General features: G+C 39.8%; 1 protein-coding gene across 8 annotated transcripts in view; it reads right to left on the reverse strand.

Moving 5' to 3' along the window:
* Positions 1-310: 310 nt before the first annotated feature.
* IQGAP1 (IQ motif containing GTPase activating protein 1) overlaps positions 311-20804 on the reverse strand; it is a 71082-nt gene continuing 50588 nt past the window's right edge. For all 8 annotated transcript variants that reach the window (XM_065689064.1, XM_065689063.1, XM_065689067.1 and 5 more), the window contains 19 exons: positions 20440-20523; positions 20265-20336; positions 20101-20170; positions 19482-19690; positions 18308-18463; positions 17985-18148; positions 16558-16782; positions 15140-15280; positions 14955-15039; positions 12416-12648; positions 11529-11661; positions 11076-11178; positions 9481-9616; positions 7622-7709; positions 6982-7194; positions 5745-5911; positions 4819-4941; positions 3752-3860; positions 311-1782 (listed from right to left, as the gene is read on the reverse strand). In XM_065689064.1, coding sequence (XP_065545136.1) covers positions 1669-1782; positions 3752-3860; positions 4819-4941; positions 5745-5911; positions 6982-7194; positions 7622-7709; positions 9481-9616; positions 11076-11178; positions 11529-11661; positions 12416-12648; positions 14955-15039; positions 15140-15280; positions 16558-16782; positions 17985-18148; positions 18308-18463; positions 19482-19690; positions 20101-20170; positions 20265-20336; positions 20440-20523 — 2625 coding nt within the window. In that variant the 3' untranslated portion in view covers positions 311-1668. The remainder of the gene's footprint in view (positions 1783-3751; positions 3861-4818; positions 4942-5744; positions 5912-6981; positions 7195-7621; positions 7710-9480; positions 9617-11075; positions 11179-11528; positions 11662-12415; positions 12649-14954; positions 15040-15139; positions 15281-16557; positions 16783-17984; positions 18149-18307; positions 18464-19481; positions 19691-20100; positions 20171-20264; positions 20337-20439; positions 20524-20804) is intronic.

A 20804-nucleotide genomic window follows, 5' to 3' on the forward strand; every position in this document is an offset into this window, starting at 1 on the left:
GCGGGGACTCAGCAGAGTGCCTTAGGTGGGGCTGGGGAGGTGAGCGGGGCACGGCCTGCGAAGGGGCGTGGTCCCAGCTGCTGGCAGGTCAGAGGTAGGCCTGAGGTGGGACCATGCGGGGGAGTGTGACCAGGGCTGGGGCCAGATGAGGGCTGACCATGATCATCATGACTTCGGTGAGCACTTTGTCACCGCATTTACCCGCACATGCACTAACCTGAAAGTGTTTAAATACAGTTTCGACACCTGCAGGTTGAAGAAAATATTTGCTTCTGAGAGAACTACACAAAAGTTATCCTGAAGCATGTCATCATTTCAAATACTGCAAGTGTCTTTAATGAGAAAAAAAAGCTAAGCTGAAATAGCGCAGCATATAGCAGAGATAAAGCACTTCAATTAAACTCAGTAATCTGAACAACCAACACTAGTGACCTGTGAATAACTTGAAATCTGCAATTAAGAGATATGTCCCTTCTTAAAAAAAAAAAAAAAAAAAACAACAAAAAAAAAACTCTTAAGAAAAAATTGGTGGAGAGCTGGAGCAGCCACTGAAGTTAAAGGTCAAGTTTTGGTTTGGTCGTTTCTCCCAAGGAAGTGTCCATTTTTACTAGATACAGCTGAACAGCCAGCACCTCCCCCATGGTGGGGAAGGAAATCCAACAAAAAACCCTAACAAAACCAAAGGAGTAAAAGAACTGGGAACTTGAGCATAGCTAGAAATGTTCAACTTTATAAAAGCTAACCTATTTAAAATAGTCTTCTTCCTTAGACAAGCCTGCAGGTAGAGCCTAACACATTGCATCAGATACAGATACACAGAACATTGCTCTGAACTGGAAAAAAGTTATTTTTAGATTTCAAATACTTTGCAAGCAACATTAAAAGATAACATGTCTCAAAAAAAAAATAAATTTTTTAGATTTCCTTCCCCAGAAGGCTTCTTTTCATCTGTAAGTACTAGTAAGTACATTCCACAGTCCCTCTATTTAAGGGGCCATATGTAAATTAGAGTGTGATAAAACAGAAACAAATCAAGAAAAAAATACATGCTAAAGTTATTTGATGTGGTTATAGTAAATAGTCACGAATAGTTCAGTGACCATTTATGACCATTAATGATACCCCAGACCACTGTGGTTTCACCTGGGGAACTGGCCACCACCACCACTGCAAGCTACAAACCAATGGGTAAAATGGGCCTTGACAGTTTCTTAACCTAGTCATCGCTGTTGAGAATAATGTCCAAATACAATCCACAACCCTTTTTTGCTTTCAGGAAGAGGCAAACCAACAGCTGTACAGTTCTGTCTTCCTCTTCACACAAGCAACAAAAATTCAAGCCTCACAAGCACATTATTAGGCAAATAAAGCATCCATATGCCCTAAGTATACTCTTATATTAGTTTAATCCCCAGCACCACATAAAAATACATTCTAAATTAACTACTTTTCAGGGGACCTTTAAAGATTATAAATAAACAAGAAACCAACTCTGCAGACTCAATGAGAGTTGTTAATTTGCAAGAGGTTCTTAGTCCTCCTTCGTGATACATCTGATATATTTGAGCATGGCATCTGCATATACTGATACATAGCTATGTCACACTATAACTGTGCATGGAGATTTCTATTCATCTCCCCTTTCAGAGACTTGCTGGCAGAGGACAGTTACTTCCCATAGAATTTCTTATTCAGAAGAAAGATCAGAAGGTTGACATTCACTTTTGCTCTGTCAAACAACTTCATGACTGCAACGCCTTCATACTGCAGCTGCAAAAGATCCTGCCAAAGAGAATACCTTTGTGAGCAAGGAATCCTCAAGAACTTATAGAGAATATGAGACTCTCTGGTAACAGTAGCTTTTTGAGGAACATCTATCACAAAGTATACAGCATAAGATCAAAAAACGAGATTTAATGAAGATCCACTCATACTGCATGAAAAATAAAGTAGTTCTAAAACATCCAAGATCTATTTTTTTTAATCTGTTTTATATATACGTAAAAAAACCCCAACAACAACAAGAAAGAAAAAAAGAGGGCAGAAATAGAAGACCAATATAGAACCAGACCAACAGAACACCAAAAAAGGCCAATTTCAGATCTAGCCACCTCCATGCTTTTCATTTCCACAATACCCATGAAGTCATAACATTTAGAAAGGGTCTCCTATATGTCTAACTATATCATCTACCCATGAAACATTACAACATTCCACAGTATTGCTTTCTAAAAACCTTAGTTGTGTCTGGTCTCAGCAAGGTGGTTTGGAGCACTGCAATCTAAGGCAGAGAAAGTCACAGCATCTGTTAGCACCAGGTACACAATGCCAATTCAGTCTCTTGGGTGTTTTGGTAGGGAGTATTTCTAGTTACTTTGTTTTTGTCAGCAATGCACTTGACAGAGCAATAGGACTCCTTACACTGATTTATCTCAGCAATTAATTTCTTTCAGTAAGCCCCCTACGGAACAATGTACATTGAAGGCGGCATTCAGGTTGTGCAGAGAAACTTTATGTGCAATCCAAAACCCAAATCTGGCTCCTGCAATTGTCCAGCCTCGGTGACACCAGAGTAAACAATCATAAAGCCATTTCTGCTCTTTCTGTAAAAATTATGGTAATGGCAATACAAGTTTTTTTATTGATGCCACCATTAATGTGTACTTGGATGACCAATGGCAGTTTCCTCGTTGCTGGCTTCTCAATCATAAATCAACTGGGTTGAAAAAAGCATTTAAGCTCAAGTCCAACCATCACCCCAGCACTGTCAAGGCCACCACTAAACCCTGTCACTGAGGGCCTCATCTACATGTTGGGGTTTTTTTTAACACTTCCAGGAATGGTGATTGCACCACTGCCCTGGGCAGCCTGTTCCAATGTCTTAGCACCCTCTTACTGAAGAAATTGTTTCTAATATCCAGTGTAAGCCTCCCTGCTTTTTCTGAAAAACAGTTATAAAAAGGCATAGTGGTATAGCAACACCTGTGCCCAAAGAGCAAGTGACCTTGGGTAGCCCCATGAACCAAGAAATTCATGACCAGATAGGGACCAGAATGAACTAGGGGAGTCCTGAGAGCACACAAATGGCATGTGTGAGACAACTGTCCCTCACAGCAGCCAGTTAGGTGGCACAGACTTAACAATTCAAGGTGCTCCTACACACAACCTGTTTCAAGACCTCTGCGGCATCCACAATTAACAAACCCAACGATGTCTAAGTTGGACAGTGGATATGCAAGGCAAAAGTAGATTAAGAGAACAGAGACACCAGGCATAACAGTGCTGGCATGGAGGGGATCAGGGAACCATATGGGAGAAGGTCAGTCAGTGCCTGTCTTGGTAGCCTGGCCTAAGTAAAGGCTGAGGACTCCCAAGAACTGCACAGCTGAAGAAACTGTTCACAGTGTAGTGTGGCAGGAAGAATACCAACACATGATGTGGCTGAAGCCACTGCACCCAGGCCCAGCTGATCTCTCTGCTGTAGCAGAAAGTTGTTGAAAATGCATGTGTTAGTTTTGTGTGCAAATGTAACTAGGAGCACAGACTGACATCAGGCTTTCATTATTAAAGAAACAAGAGTAGTCTGAATCCCACACCACATCTGTGTTGCATCTGTTTGTTTCACCTGCAACAGATGAGTTGGTTTTTTGAGAGCATTTTTCAGACTGCTCAGGCAGAAAACATGTAATTTTTATTTTGGTGAAGAGCCTGGCAAGTGAAGCTTACATGCCACTAATAGGACAGTTCTTACCTGATAATGTAACATAAAGGTTTCCATCTGTACCCCCATGAATTTTGCTTTTATCTCAAAGTCTCCTACTTCTTCTGTTGGACTGATCTCAAATATCACATTTTTAAACCTACAAAATTTGAGAAATTAAAACCCACAGTTGATTACTGAGCATGTACTTCCTACTGAAACAGGGAGAGAATATACAAGATGAAATGAGAAAATAAATTTCTAAGAATTATATTCTTATATTCTATATTCCCATTGGAAACAAGACTCTAAAAGCTGATCAGATTCAATATAACAATGAATGGAAGCCTTCCAGATTCTGTGTCCAGTGGATCACACCTTCACGCAAGCATAGCTGGAAATTTAGCCCATGCAGTCTAAACAACCTACTTCAGTACTGCACATCCATGCCTCATTTAGTGCACAAAGTACAAAAATATGGTCCTACTTTGAAAAAAAATTCTAGTAACAGGCAACTTCCTTGTATTCCACAGAAGATACACCTAGTTCTCAAGGTTAGCAAACTATAGCTGGACAAACTAAATAGTTATATATAACTATAGCTACCATCAAGTTGATTTTTCAACAGTGAGTGCTATTAACTATAGTAGCAATTCACCCAAGGAGGTGCCCTTTCATGACTGGGGGGTGGCAGGAAAGTGGCAGGTGGGAAGATGTCACGTTTAAATCCCGTACTTCTTAACCAAAGCCCGCTTTGCTTCCACCACCAAAGGGGAAAAAACAAACAAAACAAATGCAAAACAAAACAAAACAAAAAGTTGGAGGGGAAGGAGAACTGGGAAGCAATAAAGCAATCACTAAGCAAAGGGTCTTTGGCCCAAGGGGTGCCAGCCTAGACCGCAGAAAACAACTTCTTCAGCTTTAATAACTAAGTCTACAACAATGCTAAATTCCAAGAACAAAACCACAAGACAACCTGTCACAATTTCAAACATATCTCAGAGCTTCTGTTCTCAATGGCCAGCACCTAAACCAGTTCAAAGAGACAAGAATTTAATGTACCCATTTTCCTCTGAGAAGTTTACTCAGCTTTAAAGAGTTTTTAAAAAGATACTCACTGGTTAGTTTGCAGGTCCTCAATCTCTAAAAGCACTCCCTTCTCATGAAGTCGAGCTGCTGTATATTTTAGAGAAATCTTTTTACTGTTTTTGCCTTTCATCTCCCGAGGCTTCTTAGAAACTCTGGAAAAACCAAACCAGACAAAAAAAAAAAAAAAAAAAAAAAAACCAAAAACCCCAAGACTATCAGTCAAACGAGCAAAGAGATTTTAGACAGCAAACATTTAATCCTATTTGGATGAGGGGATAGAACCAGTATAGCTGATCAACGGTGACTAAAGCAGCTGATAAAAACACCAACACCCTTTCTCGCCCCCCAAATACAACCACATGGTACTTCACAAAAAGCAGCATCACCTATCATTAGGCAAAAGGGGATTTGGTGACAACTGACATGCAGAAGTCTGAGATTACTCTATAGCTTTCTTGCCTTAGTTTCCACTGGCAGCTGCTCTTCCCAGATCTCCCTGGGGAGGAGGATGCTTCTTCCCTTCTGCACCTGTACTTCCCCCTCACCTCCTCCCCCCACCTTTTTGGGATAAAAAGAACAATTGGTGACCAATTATTTCCTCGTAGGTAACTGTCATTTTTATTCTCTGTTCCTACATGATGACAGGACAGACTGACTGAGCAGCACATGCATTATCTGAACCACCTGCTTCATACCCTCTGGACACTCTACATTCCCCCCTCCCAGAGGGATCAAAATGCTCACAAGTATGTCTTTCTGACCCCATTCGGGCACTGCCCTCCACCCATATTTGCCCAGCACTGCCAAGACCCTTTCCCTATAACTATTGCTGCAGTAAAGAACTTGGCCAAGGTCCTTTGAGCAGATGGCATTATAATTCTTCCTAGCAACAGCCTACATGTGTTTCCTGCAGAAAGCACTTCTATAACCACAGCATGGTTTCCAAGACACTTACTTGCCCTTGCTGGCCAGGTTATCCAAGCAGGTTTTGATGTAGCTTTTGTAATAATCCACTTGCTCCCCATAAAAAGTAGCTTTGGAGTTCAAGGCACTGTACGTCTGCTGCAGTTTCACCAGCTCTGCCTTTCTTCTCTGACGGTATCTACGCTGATTTCGGATATCCTATACCACAGAAAAAGACAAGCAGAGACTTAACAGCCATTGAGCTCTCCAGCTGCTCAAGCCCAGAACACAGACTATCTGAAACACACTGTTTGATTTTGCTTAGTCTTGCTTCATGCTACAAGCTGTAGCTCTCAGTTGCATTTGCCCCAGTTTAAGTGTCACCACTTCTCTGTGTTGACTATTTTTGGAACTAACGAAGTATACACAGCAGTTCATTTGAACCTTTTGTTGCTTTCTCAAACTCCAATGCTGTCCTAGTTACAATGACTAGAGTGGGCACCAAGAGTATGTGATTTAAAGGAAGGAAGCAATTTTTGCCATCTCTGGGTAGGAAAAGTATTTTATAAATCAAGCACTAAAACCACAGAAGTGCACAGACTTTCTTATCTTTCTTTATTAGTCAGCCACCTGTAGATGTATTACCTTAATGCTGGAACAATTATATCATGTGCTGAAGTCAGTATGTATCAAAAAACTGAAAACAGTAAGTTAATGACAGTACAATTAATTGTAATTGGATCCGTAAAGGTGATGATTTATTCATTTTACATATACATTTCCCAAATAGCTTTTTGGTAAACATGTGATATAAAATACACTGTTATTTTTATTTAAATACCTAAAAGATTAAAGAAGGATCTGATAAAAACTCGCAAAAGTGATCTAATACTGTTGTATGCTGCTATAGTGACAGAGCATCTTTTCAGGCAAAACTTCCTTGTGTGAAGAAGTATGCAGAGACCCTGTTTAAATTACGTGAACGGAACAACAACAACAACAACAACAACAAAAAAAGTCACATCAGGACTTCCCCTAAAAGCCAGGAAGCTTTCTCTTAAGGTGCCTGAGATTCTGGCAACACAATCAGTTTAGAAAACTCAAACATCCTATAAATATAAAGGACTTCCAAATGCCAAGAAGTGGGAACACTATGGCAAAAGGTAGAGGCTTCACGCCTCTAAATTACTACTACAAAACTTCTCCTGAAAACTCAATGCCAGTTTCACAACGCTGCAAACTGCGGGAAAACTTCACTGTGACTACTAGGAAACCACAAATGGGGATACCTTTGCAATGTCATTGATTAGTTCCTGGTATTTATTTTTAGCATTCACGGTCCCCAGTTCTGTCAGTTTCTTCAGGCCTGCCTTAATTTTATCTTTCTTTCCTTGAAGATTCAAGTTTCCATCTTCCTTCACAGACACAGGTTTTTTCATCTTATCAGGAGTTTTAGCATCACGAATGGCCCGTTTCTGCATCGCCCTCTGATGCTCTACTTCCTAGAAAAAGAGAGCAAAACAACTACAAGTTCATAAGCAGATCAATTTTAAGGTGACAAAGAACCAGAAACAGATTTTTCTGACCTCCAGCACAACATATAACAGGAATTTTGCTTGGTCATTTCCGTAATGACTTAATTGAATCCATGCTTGACGAGCACATTCCATGTACAGGAAGCAGCAGAAGCCTACCTGCCATTTAAAACAGCTGCCTAGATAAACAGTTTCTGGCAACTACCAGTGAGGTAAGGTTCACACATACAATTTATATCCATTGTACTCCTTCCTTATTATCGCTACACTTCGCTTCAACATCAGTGGAGACAGCTTCACTGCAATACATAAATGCAGATTCCTAACACCCACATGTGTCTGGACAGATGACAATCTCCTAACCTAAAGAGAACGCAGGTAAACAACTTCATACTTGCTCTGAGGTAGCTGGAGTTCCCAAGATTTCAGTCAGAGTCTCCCCTGGTTGGAAGCGGATTACATCAACAATTAAACGTTTCGTGCTGCAAAGAAATCAAGGAGAATAGGAGAAAAACCTTTAAACTAAAAGACTTTAAATACTGTTCTGTTCTGCAATAATACCAACTTTACCAATTTACCTAAAGTCAGATTATCACTACATGCACACTTACATGTCATAGGCTAGACCAAACCAGATCCTCAAGAAGCACTTTGACAGTTTATCAGAAACAGGTTCCCTAAAAGGTTCATCTACATAATAAACATAATTTGCTCCCCAGTACCCTGTCAAACAAGTATGTTACCCCATATATTCCAAGGCAGCCCCAGTACTGCCATGTGGACCACAGAAGCAGCAATTCCAAGGTGAAACGTAAAGCAGGTCCATCCATCAAATCCATGCCTTTCCAGTTTAGAGACAAGGATGCCATGCGAGGCAGTGTCAAATGCCTTGCGCAAGCCCAAGCAGATGACACAATCACTCTTCCCTTATCCATCGTTACAGTGCTGTGGCCCCACTGTAGAAGGCCACCAAATTTGTCAGGCACGATTTGCCCTTCGTGAAGCCATGCTGGCTGTTGCCAATCACCCTCTTATTGTCCATGTGCCTTAGCATAGTTTCCAGGAGGATCTGCTCCATGATCTTGCCAGGCACTGAGGTGAGACTGACTGGCCTGTAGTTCCCTGGATCTTCCTTGTCTCTCTTTTTAAAAGTGGGGGTTATATTTCCCCTTTTCCAGTCAGCAGGAACTTCAGACAGCCACAGCTTCTCAAATATGGTGGATAATGGCTTGGCAACTTCATCCACCACCTCCCTCAGGACCCGCAGACGCATCTCATCAGGTCCCAGGGACCTGAGCACCTTCAGGTTGCTCAGATGGTCTCGCACCTGATCTTCTCTTACTGCAGGCAGTTCTTCATTCTCCCAGTCCCTGCCATGCCTTCTGTGACTTGGGCAGCGGACAGTGCTTTTGCTGGTGAAGACCAATGCAAAAGAAGTCACCAAGTGCCTTGGCCTTCTCTATATCCCAGGTAACCAGGTCTCCTGTTTCCTTATGGCAGGTGCTCACAATTTCCCTCATCTTTCTTTTATCCCCAGTGTATCTACAGAAGTTTTCCTGTTGCCCTTAATGTCCTTGCTTAGACTGAGTTCTGTCAGGACTAATAGGTATTAGTCTAATAACACATCTATTTTCAAAAATATCATTTTCATCTATTAAGAGTCAGGTTTGAAGGACAGCAAGTGAAGAGCGAAGGGAACCACATCATAAACCAAGAGGAGAGAAGCAACAGCATAAAAAAAACTAATACTGCAGGAGCTAGCAAACTTAGCAGCAGCAGAGTGTTATTCACATATATTAGACATTTACTTACCCTTAACATTTCCATATATTACATGTATTCTACTGAGAACATTGCACAGGGCATTATATAAGCAACACAAAGACTGAATCATCTAAGTTTTACATTAATAGACCTGAAAATTAAAACTCCATTGTGAGGATCAATATGGATTAGTTAAGATGGTCTTTACAAATTATTCACAAGCAGGCAAATCCAACTGCTGCTGTCACTCTCTTACATCTAGGAAGTTTCCCCTTCAGAATCATCCAAAACAGACTTTTAAAGAATGACAAATTCAACAGTGTTGAAGAACTAACAGGAACAAATTTGACAGCCGCAGCATTGAAAGCTCAGTGTACTTGGACTAAAAGTCCTACATTTGTTTAAATTACACTTGCTTATTTTCACATGCAGATTAACTGAAAATTCAGGTTCCTCGTTCTCTTCAGAAACCAGTTACCTCTTACTTACTTCAACAGAATAGTCCTCACATCCATCTCTGCATTCTCATCACCAGGAACATCAAATTTATTAGTGAGTGTAAGAGACACCTCAGTCTTTGCTAGCATTTCCCTGTTGGGGTCATTAACATTGCCAGACCCTTCTCCTGCCAAGCAGAAAGAGTTCATAGATTAAGTCATACTTTTTACATCATTGACTACAAGAGATTTGTAATTTTTCCCATCATAACAGATCACAGGAAAACTACACTGTTTCCTACTTTCAGAAGGATGCTTTAAAAGCCAAAACCAAATTTAAAAATCATGATCTTGAGTACGTTACAAACTTTTTCTTCACAAATACAGTGGCCAGAAAGGCACAACAAAATCACTAGCTTGCATGCCTTAAAGACATTTGCATATTCCACACTGTATCTCAGCATTTCACTCTCTACTGAAAAAAGTAGCTGACCTGTCAAAAATACTTTATTAATAAGAACATGACCATGCCTCTATGACCATGTCCTCATTAGAATGAATTTTCCAAGCTAAGAGTGAAGCCCTTGTTGGCAACTAAGCTTGTCATCTTCTATTAAACAAAGTAAGGTATCTAGTCAAAAGGACATTTTCTTTCCCTAATTGTTCTGAACTTTCATCAGAACAGTTGTTAGGATGCTTCCCCTCCTGCCTATTTTTAAAGGGCTGCAGGAAGATCAAACTCTGGTGTATTAACCACATCAACACAATACACACAGGAGAAATAAATGGGGAACAAAGGCAAGTACTAGTTAAACTCAAGGTCTAGATTCAGTCAGATAACACTTCTTATGTTCTGTTCTTTGCCAGTACTTTGAAGAAAGCATGCTAGCAATCACTCCTTTAAAAGCTTCCAATCTTTCTCATCAAGCAGTTTCAAGGTAAGTATTTTGCTGTCAAAGCATCCTCTCAAAAAACTCTTACCACCACCACCACCTCCCCCCTCCAGATTCCGCACTTAAAATAGCTGCAACATAGAAACCAAGAAATGATAAAGGCTTGTGCAATTTTCCAGTGTTTGCTGAATCCTGAAGTATTGAACAGTGGCTCAGGTGTTTAGAAAACTTCCAGAGATTAGTGAAGTCAGTTCCTTCCTCCCCCAGCTACACAAGGATAAAATTCTTAATGTACAGAAAAACAAACTTTGAAGGAGGGGAAAAAAGGTATTTGTCCATATGCCAACAATCCCTGTAGGGACACCCACCATTTAATACACTTATTACCACTCCAAAAGAATGCATACAGATCTCCACAACAGAAGACATCTTTTCAAAGAAGCTGGGACACACACACAAGCAGAAAAAGCTCCAGCATACCGGAATGAAGAAAGCATGTCAAAATATCCATCCATCTTCAAGAAAATTCTGGAGTGGGTTGAGGTAAGGGGCATGGGGAGAAGAGAAAGTATCCCCATTTTTTTCAGGATAATAAATTCTGCAGTCAGAGGGAATATACTACAACAAATATACTGCTGCTTTTCAGAGCACATCCTCCCAATGACCTGTGATGATCCCTTATACAGTTTCTTTACTGCACTTCAAATCATTTAAGGTAATATTACATATGCTGAAGTACAATAAACTAGACCACCTATTAAGGACTCAATTGTAGGAACCTCTCCGAGATCGTCCAGCAGCTCATGAATTGGATCATTGTGCTCAGGAGCAATCGCATCTTGATGGTCTAAGAGCAACTAAATGAATATAAAAGAACATTTATATTGTTAATTGTACATCCTTTTCTACACAGTAAAATAACATTACTTTGAGCTGGTATCTTTTAGAAAAGATCTTATTTCCCTGAACTTCGAAGCAGCAATATCAACATTCAAAGCTATGCCATTATCACATACTCAAATACTTTAAAAAGAAACTCAGAGAAGCCACAAGCAAATTAATTCATTCTATAAACCAACAAGCTTTTGCACACTATGCTCAAAGGATAACTTTTTGCCTTGTATTTGGTAACTTAGCATTTCAGCCAGAAGCAGCATTTTCAGAGCAACCATGACCAAACTTATATAAGGACCAACTGTATACTTACAGTGTGCGTATTGATGATTTCACCAATAGAAATATAAATAACTGGTTTAGTGAGAGTCACCAAGTCAGAATATTCATCAATATTAAATTTATCCTGCAATTCAGGAACCTCACAGGCAGACTGAAAAAAACGTCTTCAGAAAAAAGGAGGAGAAAAGAAGGATCAGTATGAGCCTGAGTGTCATGTGATGCATCAAGAACATTAACTCCCTCTGACAATCCCAAGTGTAGTCTCTCTTTGTTTACATTATGGTACATTACCGCATACTACAGTTTGTCAAGCTCTAGTCTAACACATCAGAAATAACCTAGTAAATCGAATTGCTGATACTGGCTACGTTGATGCTGGCTCGTTTTCAGCATTCACAGAACTGGTCTATGGCTCTGGTGACCTTGTTCACACATCCTCCTGCCTCCCATGCAGTAACACCCCTTGCTCCCAGCAATCTCTACTTTTCTTCCAAAACATGAGGCCTATGATGACAATTCTTGAACAAAAGCTTACTTCAGCTATATGAACATCTAAATGCCCAACTGCTTCATTCCTCAGCAACACTGGGTTTTCATGAGAAGCAGGATTCATATGGGACAGAATAGTCTATGTCCAGTCTAGCTGCCCACATTTAAGTATCACAATAAGCATGTGCAAAAACAACTTCTATTCTGGAAACCCCCAAGTCAAAATACTTGACTCCTCAATCTCACTAACATACAATGTATCATTCATAAATTCCAGGCACATTTTATCTGCCTTTGTCACTGATGCTTATGCCACTTTGGAGTGCAATCTCTTAAAATTTATAATATTTAAAACGTATGATAATCCCTTTTTACTTGCAATGTTTCCCTCTGCCAAACTTCTCAACTTAATTAGCTAAGGTCTTCTACCTGAATTTTTGATATGACTGCAACAGGTATTCATTAATAATGCTGAGGTGTGCATTATCTCCCATGAACATCTTATTGGACGCAGCATGCTGCAACATCTTTGCAATGGAACCGAGGTTTCTGCGTTGATCAGTAGTCAGCTGACCTCCAGCTGAAAGATCGATGATGTCAAATGCATCTGGTGCAACAATGGCTGGATTCATGTAGCGGTAATAGAGTAAATTGCCAACAATCTGGGGATAGTTGAGTAGAGAAGAAACACATTAAGAAACAATGGTATAGGACCCAACTGAATTTTATTTAAACTACTCTATAAATTGTTTCCTTGGAAGCCAGAGACCCCTTCCAGGGTAAAGGTTCTGCTGTGTTGCTGTGTACAAGCACACACAATCCCAAATAATCTAGTGACAAAATAAATAAATAAATAAAACAATAAAAAAGATAAATTAATCATTAAGAATCAAAAGTATGGTCAAATGGTCAACACCAAGAGGGAAGACTGCACACTACTAGTTGCAGGACAACACAGCAGCAGATACTCCTGTGTATAAAACCTATGCATAAAGATTTAAAAGTTCAACTTATTAAAAAAAAAAAAAAAAGTACGGACACAAGACATTACAAGCCTACCAATGGACTGCTCATATGAGCATGAAACTATCAGGGAAATTAAACATAACTGAGTTATTCTAACAGAGAGCTGAACAATCATAGGATAAAAGAACCAGAACAACAGTTGGTTCAAGAACAAGAGCTGATTCTTACAGAAGCGTGCAGAATTGGCTGCCAACTCTAACAAAGCCAAACTGGTGAGGAAGCATGGCACACCAAGGAGCTGAACTAAGGAAACTACTTTCCATTCCTTCTCCAAAGTCCTTTTCTCTTTCAGAATAATTCTTTGATAAGCCAGGAACATTTTCAGGCACAGACTCCCAGTTAGTAACTCAGAAACCATATAATCCAGAGGTAAGAAAATCAGAAGTACAGAAGACAAACAGAATCTGATGCTTCAAAATCCAATTTACCTAGCCAAATGTGAGCAGCAATAAACTTCAAGGAACCAAAAATAAAGTTATCACATTATCCATATGCTCACAAATATACTTCTGACCTGTACTTGATATTTTGCCAACAGTCATTCCAGCAATGAAAAGGAATTAACCCAACATGCTGACGTAAAGAGACAGCTCTCACATCACATGCTCTAGTAATTTTCTGTGGTTCACAGAAATTTGCAGAGGGCCTGGTCACTGAATCTCTGCTTTGCCTGCTTGCCACGTTACTTAAACGCACAGAAGAGATCAGGGTCTGAACAAACAGCTGAAAACAGAGCAAGAAAATCTAGCCATTGCTGAGCAGCCCTAGAAGTTATTAAACTGCTTTCACTGAAGTCATGTTTTGTTTCATGCAAGCCCCTGCTCTACTCTCACAGATTATGTCATGGCACAACAGTCAAAGCTGTTCACTATCAGTTAATAAGAAAACCAGTTAATAAGAAAACAGTTAATAAAAATAAGAAAATAAAATCATTCTGTGCAAGAAACTATTCAAAACTTTCAAAGGTTCAGGGGAGAACAGCAGTAAATGGGTACCCACATGGGCAGCTTTGACTGCAAGAAAAAAGAAAAAAAAGATCAAAATCTAAAGTAGTCATTGCATACAACTGCAGCTTTGACTTTCAGGTGGACAGTCACACACTGTTTCCACAAGGATTAGCAAAAACCGCAGCTTTCCACCTAAATTTACAGATGGAAGAAATTAATTCACCTGCATAGAAAGAATCGATGTCTCAGAATGGGAAAGCACAGAACTAGAAGAGAGAAGAAAACAGCATTCAGATTGGTAATTATTTTGCAATGAAGCTGAGGTAGAGAATTTTAAAGAGACAGTGCCAAGTATTCTGAAATCCAAAATTTTATTAACAAAGCATTCATTAATATAAAGGCCTTCACAATTACCAAAAGCCATAAAGCCAAAGAACTTTCAGTGAAAACCCCAAAGTTATACTCATCTGAGAGTGCCTACTATTAGGATCATAGAATAGTTAAGAGATCCTCTAGGTCTGCAAACCTAATGGAATGCAAAATACAAAACTGACTAGACATCACGGGAAATACCTCTCTACATGTTGCTGTCAAAATATCCTAGAGTATTACAGACAAGGGAATCTGGAATATCAGAATTTTGCATACAGCCTTTTTAACTTGACACTGTCTCTTTAAGAAATGAACAGCTGGCTGTGACCATAACAGCAAAACCAAGGTTTACTTTCTAGGAGCAAGAGTACCCCAAGTCCAGAAACCTGAATGACCAAATGCCCAAGATATTAAAAGCAAAGAAACAACAACAGGATACCTCCTCCTAACAATATATTATGTCTCAGATGACATATATGAAGCTAAAAATCAAAACCCCAAAGTGAAACCTTTTCTAGCTGCAGATAAACATTAAGTTTACATGCACTCCTCTCCAAACATACACCTAATATGCTCACCACAATCTGGCTGACAATTACTCACAAAGGTGTTCAGAGCCTCACCTTCAGAAGCTCATCCTCGCCAGCATCGGGAAACTTCTCGTGCAGGGAGTCTTTTAGTACCTTGGCAATGAAACGCATTCCGTAACTTTGAGAGAAAAGGGCAAAGAAAAGGTCAAATACGACTGCTAAAAGCATGAACCCACCACCAACTTCTCAGGGATAATACTGTGGTACATCAGACTCACGGGATTTTGTCCACTGAAATAACAATGGCAGACAGGAACTTGTCTGTCACTGTCCTCATGTTTCTGATTGAGACATCCAGGCGCTTCCTCACCTCTTCATGATTTAGAGCTTGTTCAGGTGTAACATCGTATGGCAGTTTGCTATTTGAAAAAGTTAAACATGTGAAGGCAAGCATTCCTCAGTCTAGCATGCTTCAAGAATTTCTAGCTCAACGTGGAAACAAGCTCATATTCACTTGGGTGCCAAGAGCTATGCATTGCCTCCAGTCAACCTTTTAGTCCACTGGAAGAGCTGAAGGCTTCTTGCTTTTACTTCTACTCTCCCTTGCAAAGGTCACTGAGAGAAGAGGCCCAGCTAACTCAAAACTGTACTTTTTACAGCATGCACACATGTACAAGAGCTAAAGTTGTGCATCAGGCTGCAGCTGTACTTCAGGCTGCAAATAAACTAGTGAAAAAGCAAGCTACACATTTGAACAATACGATAATAAAAGCTTGGATACAAGCTAGAAGCAACAACAGTATCCATGAAAATCAATTTAAAATGCTATTGGCAGGAAGCAGTGCCAAATGAGTAGTTACGTATTCTTCATCAGCTAAAATTACTGCATAGTGCTCCAGTGAAGACAGACAAATTAAGCAGATAACTCATAAAAGCATGTCTTAAATCTCACATAAAGAGAAAGGCCTGAACACATATATTCGCCTACGTTTTTAACATATTCAGAATTCTGAACGAGGTGTATAGCAAGACATGACTGCAAATTGCCTTGAATAGGGAAATCCATTTTGGTTGGTTGGTCTGGTTTGGTTTGGTTTTTTTTAAGTATGCTTAAAATGACCACCACAACAGAACACAATAGAAAGCTCAAGTTCTCAAAAATCATATGTGCTGGAAATAAAAGAAACCAGAATGATACCAAACCATCCAGCACAATCCACTTGTCAGCAGTGGCCAATACTAACTTGAAAGACGTTAGAATTAAAAGAACTGCACTGTCATGCTTCTCCTCCAGCAGAATAAGTTTTGTTGGCTTGCAAAGTGTATCTAAGTTTGCAGAGGATATATATGACATGAACAGAGACTGACAACCAACCAGTTCCCAATACCTTTTCTTACCATGATTTCTTTTAGGTTAGAGGGCATCTGATAGATAACTATCAAGTCAACACAAATAAACACCAGAGAGCATTTCTTTCCATCTCCTAATGAGATGCTCTTTCAATACCCTCAGCACCATCCCCAGAACATGATCTTTAGAACTCTAGGATGAAAGCAATTTTGAAGAGATGGAAAAGCCAGTATCAGCTGGGACAGATACAAGCAGTAAAGCCAAGGATGATTTGAAATTATTAACCAAGTAGTGCAAAGCAGCCAAGCATTGTTTAGAAAAATACAGTAGTAACAGTTCTTATACCTGGCCTCACCAGTTTGAGACTCCATTTGGTTAACCCAAGACTTGTAAATATCCACTGGATCAGTTTTGATATTGAGTGATTTGTCATCGATGATTTCCTTCACAACCGGTGCCAGGATCTGCCTCAGGGCATTCTGACCACGGGCACCACGGTTAAAGCTTACCACCATTTTAATAACAGTAGGATTCCCAGTCACAATTTCATGTATTTGGTCTACTTTTGATCTGAAGAAGAAAGAGTCTGTATGAAGTATGAGTTACGCCTAATTCCGTCAGCTTTAGATACATTCTTAGGCATATATCAAAACTGTTAAAGAGCACCACCCTCACAAAACAAATGATGGATCTGTACTAAAAATCTCAATACAGCAATGAATTACAACACTGTATAAGAACAATACTGGAACACTTCTCAAGACAGGTAAGGCAAGAAACTTATGACCTCTGGAAATTCCAGTGTCATCTGCCAGTAGTCATCGCGATGACAGTTGCTGCAAATGGAACTGTACACTCTTAATTGAATGCACTGCTCAACAATAGAAAGGAAACACAGCATGCTTTATATAGAGAAGAGAAAAAAATCCAGTAGGTTTCTTCCAGTATTTAAAAAAAAAGAAAAAAGAAAGCAATCAACAACAAAAGCCACTCCCAGTATACCACTATGTGGAACACAGCAGCAGTGAACAAAGTGCTTACATTTTCCTGGACCAGTATTCCAAGAATGAATTTAAAGGAAAAAAAGTATTTTAGGAAAAAAAAAATACCATTTAGAAGTTATCTGTTTCAGGGCATATACCATCTTCATGCTTAAAAAGCATTCCAAAGAATGCTTAAAGACTAGTTCCTCAAAAAATTTATAGCACATTCTTCTTCACAGCAAGCTGTGCAGCTCTGCATCATAAGGAACACTGAACTCCTAAGGCCCAACCTGTAAAATGAAACATGCCCAAGGACAGCCAGAGTACTAACAATGACAGTAGACAGAACAATGCCATACAATAAAGCTTCTCAGTTTCAGCATCTTCATCAGCTTTCAGAAATCCGGAAAGCTTAGTGTTAACTTTCTCCCTGTCTTGTAAAGGCTAAGTCTGCAGTTTGCTGGAGGTATGCATAAAAAGACATTAGGGAATTTAGATTAGACTGGATTTGAGGATGCTTTTGCATCAAAGTAGCTGCTGTATTGAGCAGTGAAATCTTAACTGAAGTAAAAAGCCCTCATCCTCAATGGACATACTACACTCTTACAGACTATGTTAAGAACAGGACAAGAAACAAACATGAAAACAACATGAAATGGGAACAGGACAATCAAGGGACAAGTTAGCATTATCTGCATATTAGCATGATAGATAAGGCGAAAACTGCCCCAATTTGAGCAATTGCCAAACTGATTCAACAGCAAGAATGTGCTGTATGCCACCACGTACTTGATCTCTTCCTGCAATGCTGTTTGGAAAAGTCGCAACAACAGGTATTCCTCTCTTTGATTGGATGCATAGTTATACAGTGTGAAGATGACAGAATCCATGAACTTTGTGGATTTATTTTGAGGCATCTGAAAAATCAGCTTGGCCAAGTAGGTTGGGTTAGTCTACAACAACAAGAAAAACTGCTTAGTGTGCATGTCCACACAGGCCAGTGTCACCAAGAACTACAGTGGCTCAAAACTATAATATGTAAGCAAAGACTGTGCCAAGACATATAAGCCACTATGACAAGAGGTTACCAAGCAGCACTAGAAGCTGCTTACCTGAAGTAAGTAGAACAGATGCTGATAAGCTTCCAGCTTTTCTCGCTTCTCTTTGCTTAAAGCTTTCAAACCTCCCCTTTGTTTATTCAGCATCATCATGTCAGAGAGCTGTTCCTTGTTCTTCTTGGTAAGTTTTTTACTATGAGAAACAACATCCTGGAAAGAAAGAACAGGGACAGATTCCACCCTTAAGTATTTTTTAACAGGCAACACAGGAAAATAGTTGTATCTGAGAACACACTTGTCTTGGACAGGGAGAGGCAGGGTCAAGCAATGGATGAGGCTATTAAAGTGAAGCATTATTTACTATAGCAACAATTTCTCTGATGACTCTAGGTACATGTTCTGCTTTGTCCCTAACTTCTTGGATTTATCTGAAACCCTTGAAGGGTTGTTATTGTTGCCAAGAGTGACTATCAGAGCTGATAGCATTCTGAAGATGGTTGAAAACATTTTCCCTTTTAAACTTGTCTTAAAACCTAAAAATCCCATTTCATACTCAGCTTGCTTGCTACCTCTACATACTCCAACACCAACAGCACTTTTTGCCTACGGCAGCAGCCAAAAAGCTGCTTCCTTCCAAGATTAATGTCACTATACAAGTTGAGATTTTATACTGAGAGAAGCCTAGTGCCATGCCACCCAGAATGAAAAATAAAAGCTGACCAGAACTTCAGCTTGAAGAAAAGGCAATGCTGTATCAGCAACAGTTTCGGGTTTTTTTGTGAAATTCATCACATCAGCCAAGTAATAGAGGGGGTTTACTTTAAACAATAAACACCAAGCGGCATGATCGCATCCCCTGCCTTCAAAATCACTCCCTCACTGCAAGCGTGCACCATGTCACCTAATGAACTACAAAGAAGCAAGGAAACTGTTCTCAAAAGCATGCAGACACACAATCTGTTGTATTCAATAGGTCAAGACAGTCTGGTGTGTGTTTGCCTTTTTTAGCTTCAGGTCTTGTTTTTTCTCCTCCTACAATCTTCCTCCTAGGGATACATATTAAATTAGCAGAATGGAGTGAACATACTGTGTGTAAAATCTTCAAGTCTGGGGCAATGTTTTCCACTGGGCCTGAGCAACTACATTCAAGGCCAGGAGCAATCCATGCTGTATTTACCACTGGGCTTAGATCAATCTGTAGACAGCCTCACACCAGCACATATCCTACCTGCAGTGTAATTTTGTTTTTCACTAGGAGCCCAATTTTGATGTCCATGAGATTGAGGTCATTTTCCTGTTGCTGATTGGATCGGATCAAGGTTACCACTTCCTCACGCAGTTTCATTAGCTCAAGCTCCTCCTGAAAATCTTGGTCACTCTGATCAAGCAAGTGGACAAATTTCCGTACCACAGCCATAGGTGGGTTTTCAGCATTAACTAAAAATAGACAAGAAAACATCAGGAGGCAGAAAGCAGGAGTAAATATATGTTTAAACAGCACATTAAGGAGCAAATAAGCACCACCATGTCTAAATAGATTCTGACATTTTGAATTTTTGAGTAAAACACAAGAGAAGCAAACAGTAAAGAATGAAGTCAGTTATCAGGCTATTGTCCACACAGCCAAAGTTAACTCCAAAACTATGGTTCTGTTTTTCAGCAGCAAAAGCAGCAGCTGGAATCAGGTTTTCCATCAACCTTCCAGAACCACCTGCACACCACACTGCCCTATCAACCTCATCCCAGTCACTCTTTGAAGCTGTCTTGATACTATAGATCACACTAGCAACATCCCTTGCATATAGAGATTTGAGGCACATAAGTTTCATCCTCTAGGCAATACTCACTGAGGGTTTTGTAGTCTTCTCGTGCTTTGTTTGCTCGGATAAAGGCTTGAATTTTTATAACATCATTTATCTAGGATTAAAAAGAAAAGAAAAAGCACTTGACTTCATTCTGGAAATCATGTAAGTGTTAAATGAATTCAGTACCTGACAAGAGAGCCTCTTACATGGTTTCTGAAATACTGCAGACGATCTCTGTAACGTCTTCTGGCTTGATACATCCTGGTCATTGACTGAATCTGTAGAAGGGTAACCAAGATACTGATAAAGATAAAACCCTCTCCTACAAAAGTTCACTTCCCAAAAGGTTTACCAAAAAGGTCAACAGGGAGGTTTCACTACCTTCACTACTTGGTCCGTTTGTGACTGCAAGTAATCCAAACGGATCTGATATGCCCTCCTCTGCTTGTAGCCACGCCACTGGGACTGAAAACAGAAAATCAGTGCACTGACTTTACTTTTGTAATTAAAGAGAAGTAATTACAAATCTGAGCTTCTTCTTGCTCCTCAGCTTCTGACTGTTGTACATGGGATCATGAGTTTGATGCTGCTGCTGGTGAAAAGAGCGATGTATCATTATAAGCCTTGGGAACAAACTCACTGCTACCAATACTTGCAAAAGAAGTTAGGCAAGGGGTTGGACTACACTTAATGAGCCAGGAGTGGGTTTGTGGGTTTTATTGTGGTTTGGTTGTTTTTTCCCCCAA

The sequence above is a fragment of the Lathamus discolor genome, chromosome 8, assembly GCF_037157495.1.
Source record: "Lathamus discolor isolate bLatDis1 chromosome 8, bLatDis1.hap1, whole genome shotgun sequence".
Lineage (NCBI taxonomy): Eukaryota > Metazoa > Chordata > Aves > Psittaciformes > Psittacidae > Lathamus > Lathamus discolor.